The following is a 12,137-nucleotide window of genomic DNA, read 5'->3' on the forward strand; positions in this document are numbered from 1 at the left end:
CTGTGAAAAGTGGAACAGCAAACCAAGACTAGCTACTCAGCCGGCTTTGTATAAAGTCTCTTGATTTGGAGGCTTAGAATTTTAAAAATCTTAGTTCATTGGTCTAGTGATATATTTAGTACCTCTGTTCTACCTCCTAGCTTTTTATGCAGCATTTGGAGCCTGGGAAGCTGGCAAGCAGCCATCTAAGGCACAGCAATAAGGCTTTATCACCTGAGCCAACAGAGAGGGCAGGGAAGAGGGTGAAGACCTAGAACTAGCGGCTAATTCTTACGCAACTGCCTCTGAGCCCATGAGACTAGAAGAACTGCTTGGTGCCCAACTACCTTTACGGAAACTTTTGATCAAAGACTCTGTAGAAGAATCCTGTTCAAGTAGGGTGAAATGCAGAGAATTCTCCTGTACTCTAGACTTTCTGGAGCCATGGAAAGTGGGTTGAGCCCTGGAAACTTGTGCCTTGAGGTCTTTAGACCTTAAAGCAAAATCCCCTGCAGTCGCCTTAAAATTAAACAATAGTTTAGCTCAGCTAATTAAAAAAATGCCTACCCTAAGCATTATATTCTTTTAACATCTGTACAGGATCAGTTTGGCAACACCGAATTGGACAGGCACCAGAAAGGGGGAAAGCAGCTCAGAAGGGAGGGTGGGAAGGGTTGGACCCTGGAGGACTGTCGGCAGAGTCGTTAACTCGTGTTTGTGGGGACTGTTGCTTTGTACCAGGTTGCGCTGTGATTCTTCTCAACAGCAACAATAATAAACTTTAGGGGGAAAACAGAAAAGCTCGTGAAAGTGTAATAGACGTCACCATCAATGTGCGGCTGCCTCGATGTGGCGGCGTTTGCAGGATTTTGTGAATCCCAGGTTTCCCTCAACAGAAGGTGCGTTGCTTCGCACATCCACTTCTGCATCCGAATTGTGCTGGCAGAGATCTCAGGGCGCCTCTGCAGAACTCCACTGTGCACTCACGAAAGAATGGAATTCTTGCTGATGCCATGAAAATAAATTTTGACCCTGAAAACTTTTCCGGAAACAAAGTTCTCCGGACATATTTTGAAAATGCCGAACTAGTAAGGCAGGGCTTGAGCACATCACCGCTGCCCCAGAGAAGTCAGCTGACAAACTGTTACTGGTTTGACGCGTCGGCTGTTGATTATTGCCGTTATTAAGGTGGCCTGGTCGCACGGGGGTTAATGCTGCTAGCCAGCTGTAGCAACTGAATGGGTTCAGCAGTCTGAACCCATTAGCCACTTTCTGCAGGCGGAGACTGGCATTCCACTTCTGGGAAGATGACCACCTTGGTGAAACCTTATGGACACTTGTGGGCTTTCTTTGTGGTCTCCGAGGTCGACTCAATCGGACAGCAACAGGGGTGGTTTTGGCTTTTAAGACTGTGATCACATTTAAAAAATAGGTTGAAATGCATGTGTTTTCAGTTTTGGGATACTAGGGCTCATTGACATAACATAGTTACATCATAGACAGGTACTGTTCATTCTACTCTGGCCAGAAGTGACTGAGGTCTTAAACTCATTAAGGTGCAACTGTTAGTTTCTCTACATCTGGAGGAGAGAAAAATGATGAAAATCGAAAGATGTACAGAAATAGTTAATACAGTGAACTAATTATCATGCAAACAAACACCAGCCTTCACAACCCAGAGACCAGAAGAACTAGATGAAGCCTGGATATCACGACTTAATGCCCTGAAAAGGATCACCTGCGTTAGAAGGTCCCGGATAGCGAGAGATGATACTGTGGAACAAAACCCCGGATCATGGGAGAGACCAGACGTACGGGTCGGATGGAGACTGATGCAGCCCCCAAGACGGTGACCCTTAGTCACCCTTTAGGCTTGAAACTCAGCCCTGTTAGAAGACTGCACTCTTTAACACCAGAGAGTAGCCTTTCTCCAAGACAGAGCTCAGAGGATGAGGAACGGGTACCAAATGAAAACAGGCCACCCGGAGGAAGTGGTATGAGTTGTAGTACCTTGAGGGGATTGCAGTGGATGAGTTGAAACAACATGGGTATGAATTGTTGAATGTATGGTCCACACTGTATTCCTTCACTCAATTCTCAGTAAAGTTTAAAAATAAATAGGGTGTGTGATTGACTCTTCACCTCACAAACAATACTAAGCCACCATGTGTTGGATGTTTATTCTCTGCCAGCGTTTGGGTAGAGACCTCAGAACAGGTCAGTGCTGGACTGTTTCTAACAGGGACTGAGAGCAACTTGGGGCGTTTGCCTGAGAGTTCGGTGAGTTGGAGTCTGTGTGCACTTGACCCTAGCTGTTGCTTCCTTGACCTTGAGTGGTCCTTATCGTCCACAGTCCTTCTCAGTTCTTAACTGAATGCTCCTCTGTGCTCACCACCGCGCTCCTCACACTGTGCGACAGTGTTGACTGCCCCTCCCTACACAGTGCATCCTGGCAGACAGAGTCAATCCTGCTTGGCTCTGTGCCTCCAGTGCCTGTCTAGACCCTAAAAGGCATGTAGGAATAGGTCATGTAAATGTGGGGTGAGAGGAGGAGGGCGAGGCTATAGCTGGTTCTTGGGAGGCTAAATTCAGTTGTCAGAGGCAAGGTTTGGAAGGTGGGGGCTCAGAGCTGGCTTTTTCACAGAGAAGATGCAATGGAGCATTGGTGCATGCTATTACCATGTGCTGTTTGTCCACCTCTCAAGGAAGGAGACATGATCACATTGGCTTAGTTCACTGTCTAGAACTGAATGTCTCACAATCAACTTGGTGTTTAACCTACCTTCTGGACAAAGCCACGGGTCATCAAAAATTGTGAATGTGGTATAAGTACTTTTCCCTCGAAGGCAATCCTACTTATTAAACTTTTCCTCCCTGTTACAGATATTAAAAAATATTACTTGGTATTCAGAACGGGTTTTAACCGAGATCTCGTTGGGGAGTCTCCTGATCCTAGTCGTGATAAGAACCATTCAGTACAACATGACAAGGACAAGAGTAAGTGACTCTCTTCTACTGTAATGTCTACAGTACAATTACGACAGTATCTTAAACCAAACCTAATGCTGGGAATGCTAGAATCCTCGCGAAACACGTTGTCAGAAATGCAGATCAGCATAGCCATCGAATACATGAGCCCAGGGCAAGGCACTCCATGTTTGCTACATTCTTTTTATTGTGGTAAGAGTATGTATTTCCCAGTTCTGCAATTGTTACATGTGCCATTAAGTACATTTCTATATTTAATGGATTTTACAATCAAATATTTTGCATGAAATGAAAAGCAAGTAGTGGGCGCATGGAAATAGAAAGCGCTGTATTTTATGCCATTGCTGGAGCAGTAAAACTTGGCTTGCATTTTAAAAGCAGCAACAACAAATTGTAAGAAATTGTGAGTTCAGACAGAAAAGAAAAGTAGAAGAGAGAGAGAGTACTTTAAAGAGTAAATGGAAAATTTTAAAAAATGGATTTCTTATACAGAGCCCAGTACCAAATTTCCGTTCTGGTCAATAGAACTTTATCATCAAGGAGTAGCAAAGTTCAGACAGTTCACAGCTGGGGAGATGCCCACTCTTGGCTTAGCAACATGGACAGGGAGCTGCCCGAGGTTCGGGCTGGACTCAGAAGGGGAAGTGGAACAGGGACTGTCACTGGTGATATCAGATGGAGGATGGCGCAAGGCAGGGAGCACCAGAAAGATGTCGACTAGTGTGTCATTGACGGCGCAAAGCTCTCAGCTGGGTGGACCACGACAACCCGTGGATGCCCTTGGGAAGCATGGGAGTCCCAGAGCACCACATTGTGCTCATTCGGGACTTGTACCTGGATTGAGGGGACAGGTGTTCAAACAGACTAAAGTTTAGAAACTGCATGGTTTAAAATCAGGAAAGGTGTGCATCAAGCTTTAGTAATAAAATTGAATAATAATTGAATAAGTTGAATAATAGAATTTTTATTGTAATAAATATGAAACGTCGGATAGTAAGAGTAAGCGAATCAAGTTTGCTGAACTGTTTTCAGTTAGTTTCCTCCGTGGCACCCATGTAAATAAATGTCCTTCGTTTTTATCTGAAACCCTGGAAGTCAGCTATGTTTTGTGCAGGGAGTTTTGTGTGTTTCAGAAAGTTAGCTATGGTGCATACATGCTCTTACATATCTAACCGTTAGAGTCGTCTGGAGCGACACCCTGTAATGTAATTCAACATTAATATTGCTGGAGCGAAGCATTTGATTATTCTCAATAGTGAGAATAAACAAAGATCATGAACAGCATCGTCCTTTGAGTCAGCCATTGCTTCCAAATGAATTGTGAAAAGCTTTGTTTTTCAGTTTTTTGGGTGGACTTGGGAAATAGGGACAAGGGCCATGGACTTGAACTTTCTAAAGTCATTGACTGTTGAGTGTACTATTGCTCCTAGTTACCCTTCCTTAAGATGTAGAGAAGACGGAGACGTGATAAGTGTGCTAAACCTGCTTTTCTCTGACAGGACAAGTACCTCCACACAAATTGCTTGGCAGCTTTAGCAAACATGTCGGCACAGTTTCGCTCTCTCCATCAGTATGCTGCACAGAGGATCATCAGGTAATTAAGAACTTTGACAGAAAGCCTGGACTGAAGTTCCTCCTTGTAAGCATCCTGTGCAGGATCTTGGGGCGGTCTCCACTTCAGTATTATCTTCGAACAATGTCAATTTTCCATGATGAATTCGTATAACTTTCTTGTTTGGTTGAAATATCTTGGTTTGTTTTCTACCCTACCTTTTATTTTTAAAAATTATTTTTGCCTAGCTTTTAAATTACAATGAATTGTAGCTACTTGTTGCCTTTTGATAGCATCTAAGATTTTGTGTATCCCCTCTTTATGGTGAAGTATTTGTATTTCTTAGTTGCTGTTAAGTAACATTATTTTCTCAATGTTTTACAGCACATCGTAAAACTTTTAAGGAGTTACCTGTGTGATTAAAAATTGGCATACTAATAACATTTGTTATTTCCTGTTCACGTTTACTCTTAACCATCTAGTGGGAATGAAGTGCTTCCTCTCCGGGATTTTCATTTGCGTCTCCCCACTGGCCCATGAACACTCTTGTGAGTGCTTGTTTGCTCCTTGAACATCCTCTTTGGTGAAGTGTTTATTCAAGTTCTTTGCCCGTTATTGGATAGCACTAGTTGTTTATTCTTCTTGTTAAGTTGTAGAGGTTTTAGACAAGGGGCTTTTTGAGAATTCATAGAAAAATCCTATTGTCTTTCTTTTAAAATCATTTTATTGGGGGCTCTTACAGTTTTTATAACATTCCATACATCACTTGTTTCAAGCATGTTTGTGCATATGTTGCCATCATCAATTTCTAAACATTTACTTTCCCTATTACCTTTTAATTCCATTTTTCACAGAACTTTTTTTGAGGCCCTCTTGTGTGTATTTTGGATATTAAGCCTTTATAGTTCCTGAAATTTTTATTCCAACCCATAGACTGTCTTTTTATTTTAAAAAAATGTGCTTTGATGAACAAAATCACTTTTTGTGAGGTCTCCATGATTGTTTTTGCCCTCTACTTCCCGTGATTTTGTCACGGCTGACAATTCCTTGTTGTCAACACAGCCCTGTAGTCACATCCCTCTACTTGTAGGAATTTGTGGTTTTAGTTTCACATTTAAGCCTGTGTCCATTTTGAGCTGGTTTTAGACTGTGATAGGCAGCATGGATCCTGACTCTTCTGCATGTTGAAAGTCAGGTTCCCCAGCATCATTTATTGAAGCTACTCTTCTTCCGTTCTCATTAAATAGACTAGTACCCTTGTCGAAAATCCGTAAACACAGATGTCTGGGTTTACTTATGGGTTCAAGATCCTAACCCGTTGGTGTCTCTGTCTATTATTACCATTACCTGCGTGTTTCCATTACCATAGCTGAGTAGTAGTTTTTGACATCAGGAACTCTGAGTTCTCCCTCCTGCTTCGTTTTCCCTCAAAATTCCTCTGGCTTATTGGTGTCTTCCCATTCCATATAAAGTTGAGGATTGGTGTTTCCTTTGCTATATGTCATGATTGCATTGAATCAACAAATTGCTTTGGGTAATATTGTTACCATAACTATATTAAATTTTCTAGTTCATGGATTTAGAGTATCTTTCTATTTGTTTAGCTGTTGCTTCATCTCTTTCAGCAGTATTTTCTAAATGTCAATGTCTAACAACAAACATATCAAATACCCTAATTAAAAATTGAGCAAAGGGCTTTAGTAGCTATTTCTCCAAAGAGGATGAACAAATGACTAAACAATTATGTGCAAGTTTATGTTTAGCTCATTCATTAGGAAAGCACAGATTCAAATCACAAGGAGATACCACTTTAGACCCACGAGGATGGCAGACAGACAGACATTAACAAAAGTTGGTGAGGCTGTGTGTTGCTGGAACCCCTGTGCATTGCTGATGGGACTGTAAGATGATTTATCAGCTGTCGAAAAGTTTGTTCCTCAGCAAGTTAGGCATTTAATTACCATATTACCTAATAATTCCATTCCTAGGTATAAACCATTGAGGAATTGAAAATAGGTACTAAAGCAAATACAGGTATACACAAGTTCATAGAAATATTATCCACAATAGTCAAATGATGGAAACCAGACTATATGCCCATCAGGGAGTGAATTGATAATATTTGGCTGCACATACCCAAATATAATAAAACACGTACAATGAAGTATTATTCAGTCATAAAAATGAAGTGCTGATTCATGCTATAATGTGGTATCTATATATATTTATCAATCATTTTTATTGGGGGCTCTTACAGCTCGTATAGCAATCATATATTCATTGTGTCGAGAACATTTATTTGTACATAAGTTGCCATCCTTTTCAAAAACATTTTCTTTCTTCTTGAGCCCTTGGTATCAGCTCCTCGTGAGAATATTTTTGCTGAGAGGAGAAAGCCAGACAGAAAAGTGGATCATCCCAGTGACAGAGAATAGCTGACCACAAAACCAGAGCACAGGGTTGGTGGTCGCCTGCTCTCGGAAGAAGAGGGTGGGGTCAATTGTTGCATGGGTGCAGAGGTACCTTTCAGAATTTTGAAAATGATTGGGAACCAGATAGAGATAATAGTTGCACAACCTTGGAAATGCCATGGAATTTTTCACTTTATTTTTAAATTCTTAATCATTTTATTAGGAGCTCTTTCAGATCTCATAACATCCCATAGTTCTCACATCCAGCAAAATGGTACAATTGCTACCACTATCCGTTTCCAAACACACTCTTTTTCTTCTTGAGCTCGTCCTTGGTATCAGCTTCCCTTTACCCCTCCCTCCCCCACCCTACCAGCCAGGACCCCTTACTTTGTTTCTTCCCTATAATTGTGTGTGTGTGTGTGTGTGTATACCTGCCATATCTTACACAATCCAATATATCTAGAATTGTTCACTTTAAAATGGTTAGGTTTTGTTGTTGTATAGATTGCATCCCAATTAACAAATGAGTACGAAAGGTTCTTGCCCTCAAGTAGCTCAGAATTGAGCAACACGGCCAGTACGCGGACCAACATATCTTGTATGTAAAACAATGTGGTAAATGTTTTAGAAAGAGAATTCCAGTGGGCAGAGTGGTTGGTTCTGAAAATGGTGAGGTCTCAGTAGTCCGAAGGATGGAAAGGGTCCATATGCCCGTTAGGGTGGGAATCCATACAAACAGTGAAATAGTCTTCAGCCATAAAAATGAGTGAAGTGCTATTTTGTGCTACCATGAGGATGATCGGAGAGGTCAGATACGGTGGCTGGGGGATAGCTGCGAGGACGGCCGGATCCTCCACGGCATCCTCGAGAGGGTTTGCTGTGAGAAAGGATGGCTGTGGCCTCTGGAAAGTGGCTCGCCTCATTCAGTGGCCCTGCATGTGACCTGGTAACAGGAGAGCATCGGCTGACCCAGCACCCAGGTGCTGGCACCAGGGGGCTTCACTATTTGATTGAAAGTGTGGGACAATGGAGGCACAGAGAGGGATGAAGGTTGATCTTCAGCAGTGACAAAGCAATAATGTGGGAATGAATAGCATGTTGATTTCACCTAAAAAGAGACTACCGTTCTGGAATCACCCATGCCACGGGTGATATGAGTGTGCTGTACATGTCAGGCTCAGGGAGGCGCATTTCTACCAAGTCCCCAAGTGCTGCCAGCGCTGAGGTCCGCGGCCGGTGTGAGGGCAGCCCGGGCAGGTCAGCGAGTCCCAGTCAGCGTGGAGCGGCCTGTCAAGAGACGCAGCCGCCAGACCCACTGAGTCGGAATCTTCATTTTAACCAGATCGCTGCACGGCTTGCCTTATACACAGTAAAATTTGAAAAGTCTATTGAGTGTGGGCCTGAGAATGCAAGTGTAGGCCCTGGGAAAGCACTAGCTTTGAATGGAAATGTGGGCCAACCGTTGCTGTCCTCTGTTGACGCTCACTGTTCTGCTAAGCGGTTGTGTTTAGGGCGCGGCCTGTAAAACACGGTAAGGAACGTGTCCGCATGCGGAGCTGGAGGACAGCAGAACAACCTAGGGTTCTTCCGATGGGTCACTAACTCCCGAGAGGGACAGGCAGTTGGTTTTCAGGTGCATGTTTTCCCAACCCTCTTGTAGGAACACAGTTAGGTCCCTGTCCTGTCCGATTTTGCAAACCCTCAAGCCAGTCTTTCACAGGACGGTCAACCAAATGCAAAACCAGTGAAGCTGTGTTGCTTCAGTGTGGTGAAAGTAGAATGTGACTAATGCTTCTGACGTACCTTTGTACCTGGACATAAACGTAGGAAAGGTTGTTTGGTTTGGGCTTTTTATGGTATCTAAGCTATTGTTTCATGTTTAATTCCAGTCTGCCTTCCACAAACTCTTACAGTCCTAGAGAAATCACAGATCAATGTGATTTGGGTTTTGCTCAACGATAGTCTTTTGAGTAAGATCTAAGCAAGGGTATTTGGTGTGATCCTTACTTGGGATTAAGGAGCTAATAGATTTAATTTAAAATGTGTCCACAGAGTAGATGCTATGCAGGGACTGTTGTGGCTACCGCGATGTCCTTGCTGACTTCCTCTGGCTTCTCCTTCACCCCTGGCTTCACAGATGTTTTTCTCCAGTCGTCCACCCTAGGCTGTTTCCCTCTCTCCCGACACGTTTCCTGCTACCATCCGCTTCTGTCCATCCAACTCTGTAGCTGAAATCCAGGCACTGCTTGGGTCTAATTGAAGTAGCACGGTGGAGTTGCTGAAAGCACACACTCCTTAGCCAGACAGCCTGGGGGAGGCGGGGGGCGGGGATCTCAGCCCTAAAACACCCGAGTTCTAAAGCCTTAGCAACATGCCACCTTCTTCGCTTATGTGATTCCTCTTTAAGAATTAACGTGTCTTTGTCCAGTGCCTCAGTAGTAAAGAAGTCCCGGTGTCCTGTCTGCTGCCTCAGAGAGTCTCATCCCTACAGAAGCCGACTGCCACCTCTGTCGGGCCAACTGAGTGCTTTAACTTGTACACCCCGTGAGAGCCCCCAGAATTCTACTCAGAGTCATTGACGCAAAGTTGAACATGTCTGCATACCTAAGTATCCAGAAATTGTAGTGTGCAACAGAGTGTCCTGCACACCTGTTGGGACACGTGAAAGGTGTGTTATTTGTTTGACCTTCAGTTTGGGGTGGGGGAGGAGTTATGTAATTGTATTCCTGTTACTTCCCACAGAAGAACAAATTGTTTTCAGAACAAAACCAAGAACATGGGAATCGGAGCCTTCAGCTTTCACCACTGACTTGTATTAAGGGGCAAGGCGGGCGCAGGAGGGCAGAGTGCCTTGTGAAGAAAGCTGAGGGGCTGCCCTGGGCAGACAGGACCCAGGACTACAGTGCCCTCTGCCCGTGGAAGCTGCAGAAGCTCTGCGTGGAGAGGCACCGGGGCCGATAAGCTTTGGAGGGCCGGGGGGTGGGCAGGGGCAGGAGATGGTGTGGCAGTGGTGTGTGCCCAGGGGTCCGGCTCACCTGTGGGATCACAGAAGCACCAGGCGCGGCGTCACTGGAGGGAGGGAACATGCTCGGCTGCTCACTGGAAGACGGGAGTTGTGGAAGTCTGGTGTGCGCTTCTGTTACAGATGTCGGTCCGATACACCCTGTCAGTCGGTTCTGTCCTGTCCTGGAGGGTTGCCATGAGTCCCCGTGCCCTCGATGGGGGCCGTCGTTTGGCTTTGGGGATCTGGTGCAAGGAGACGCGTTCTGGGTGCTTTGGCTGCAGCTCCCCTGGGTGGTGCTGTTGGGCTGTCACTTAGAAAGCACACGGCTCTGCGGTTAGTGGTTGCTTCTTTGTCAGAAAACATTTTACTGGACGGCTAAGGCGCACCAGGGCCCTGGTATCTTTGGGGGTACTAATAAGACAGAGTTGTTGGCCATGTAGTTAAATCTTGGACGGTCCCTTTGCTGACATTTTCTCAAATGGGAAAGAGGGCTGAAGTGAGCTCGAGTTCGCCCGACACTGCCTGTGGACACCCTGGAAAGATGACCCACGGGCGGTCAGTGAGTGACCGACAGCCCATAGTTAGGAGCCAGTCCACGTGAGGTCTGTTGCAGTAAAGCATTGAGGTTCATGCAGCCAGCATGCTCCTTAGAGGCAAGGGTGGCGAGACTTCATGTCATGTGGGGCGTGCTCGGTAAAGTAGAGGGGCAGTGAGAAAGAATCAGGCCTCCGACGACCAGACGGATGGACGCCAGCAATGGCAGCAACAGTGGGCTCAAACGTAAGGACAGCTGTGAGGGTGGAGCCCCACTGGGTTTCGTTCTTAAGACATTAAGACCCGATTTGACTGACTTATCAGGAAAGGTGTGTTCTTAGACACATGCGGATTCCCAGCCTGCCCCTCCTCTGCTGAAGGTAATCCATCCATCCATTTTGTATCCTTTGACTCTAATTCTAAGAATCTTTTAATTTCTACAAACATGAAATTCCATTTCAATCCATAGAATTTCTACTGTTTGTTAGATGTCACAGAAAATGTTCAAGGAATTGGTATGTCAAGGGGACAAGATGTGTATGTGGGCAGTTGTCATAGAAGACAGAAAGTGTCCTGTGATAGAAAGTGTTAGAGGAACCGGGTTGGGACAGTAGAACAGCCGTCATGGCACTTCATCAAGCTCTTACAGGAGAAGTAATATTTCAGCAGAGCAGCAGGAGCTTCCCACAGACAGACAGCTAGACAGCATTGCCAGAGTGAAAGCAGAGGGACTGGAAAGCGTACGTTCATTTAAGGAGAGCGTGCCATCGCTTGACCTGCATGCACACATACAGTGAAAGACGCAAGTAAAGCCATTTAAAACCACTGCTTAAAGCAGTGAGTTAATGAACTCGATCTTAGGTCGACTAGCACACTTGACGAGACAGTGGCTGATGGAGGTACTCAATCTAAAGCCTGGCTAGCACACATTAGACAAATGGTATGTTTTGCTATCATCTCGGACGTCATTTTCAAAGCAGAAATGATGGGCCCCTTTGCTGGTTAGGAGGTTTGCATTATTTGTGATGTGTGCGTGTTTTTATTTGTCATTTCCTGGGTTCTGTGTATAGCTGACAACCTTTTTTGGCCTGTTTCTGTTATTTCCTCTCTCCTGTCCTCTGCCTTGTAGAGTATTTTCTCTGTTAACAGATAGAATGTGTTTTTTAATTGTAAGGCATATGTCTCGGCCTACCAAAACCAAATATGTTTTGAATTAAATATTTAGTGCTTCATTGATGATTTCTTCTCTGACGTCCGTTAAGATCTCTAGAAGTAATTCTCCTCTGATAAGCCTTTTGTTTGTTTTAGGACCGTGCTCAGAGAGATAGTGAATGAGTTATCCCTGCCTTTAGCGTGCAGTGAGTTTTTCTCTGTAACTTGTCTCTCTTTAATATGAGTCACTATAAGTCTCTGTCAATCCTTTGTTTCCATATGTCTGATTGTGTTAGGCAGTGTTCTCTAGAGAAATAAAGCCAGTCCACCTATTTTATTTATATATATATAGTTACATATATACTCCTATATATATATATATAGATACAGCATTTATACAGCAAGAAGGAATATAACAGCCAGTTAGTCCACACAGCAGTATAGAGGGCTCAGTTCAACTCACTTTCATGAAACAGTATACTGGAAGTCCTTCAACTCATATGGGCTGTGGGGG

General features: G+C 44.3%; 1 protein-coding gene across 5 annotated transcripts in view; it reads left to right on the top strand.

The window, feature by feature from the left end:
• DYM (dymeclin) overlaps positions 1-12,137 on the top strand; it is a 296,719-nt gene that overhangs the window by 135,376 nt on the left and 149,206 nt on the right. For all 5 annotated transcript variants that reach the window (XM_075532630.1, XM_075532631.1, XM_075532626.1 and 2 more), the window contains exons 12-13: positions 2,863-2,976; positions 4,467-4,561. In XM_075532630.1, the coding sequence (XP_075388745.1) occupies positions 2,863-2,976; positions 4,467-4,561 (209 nt within the window). The remainder of the gene's footprint in view (positions 1-2,862; positions 2,977-4,466; positions 4,562-12,137) is intronic.

The sequence above is a fragment of the Tenrec ecaudatus genome, chromosome 15, assembly GCF_050624435.1.
Source record: "Tenrec ecaudatus isolate mTenEca1 chromosome 15, mTenEca1.hap1, whole genome shotgun sequence".
NCBI lineage: Eukaryota > Metazoa > Chordata > Mammalia > Afrosoricida > Tenrecidae > Tenrec > Tenrec ecaudatus.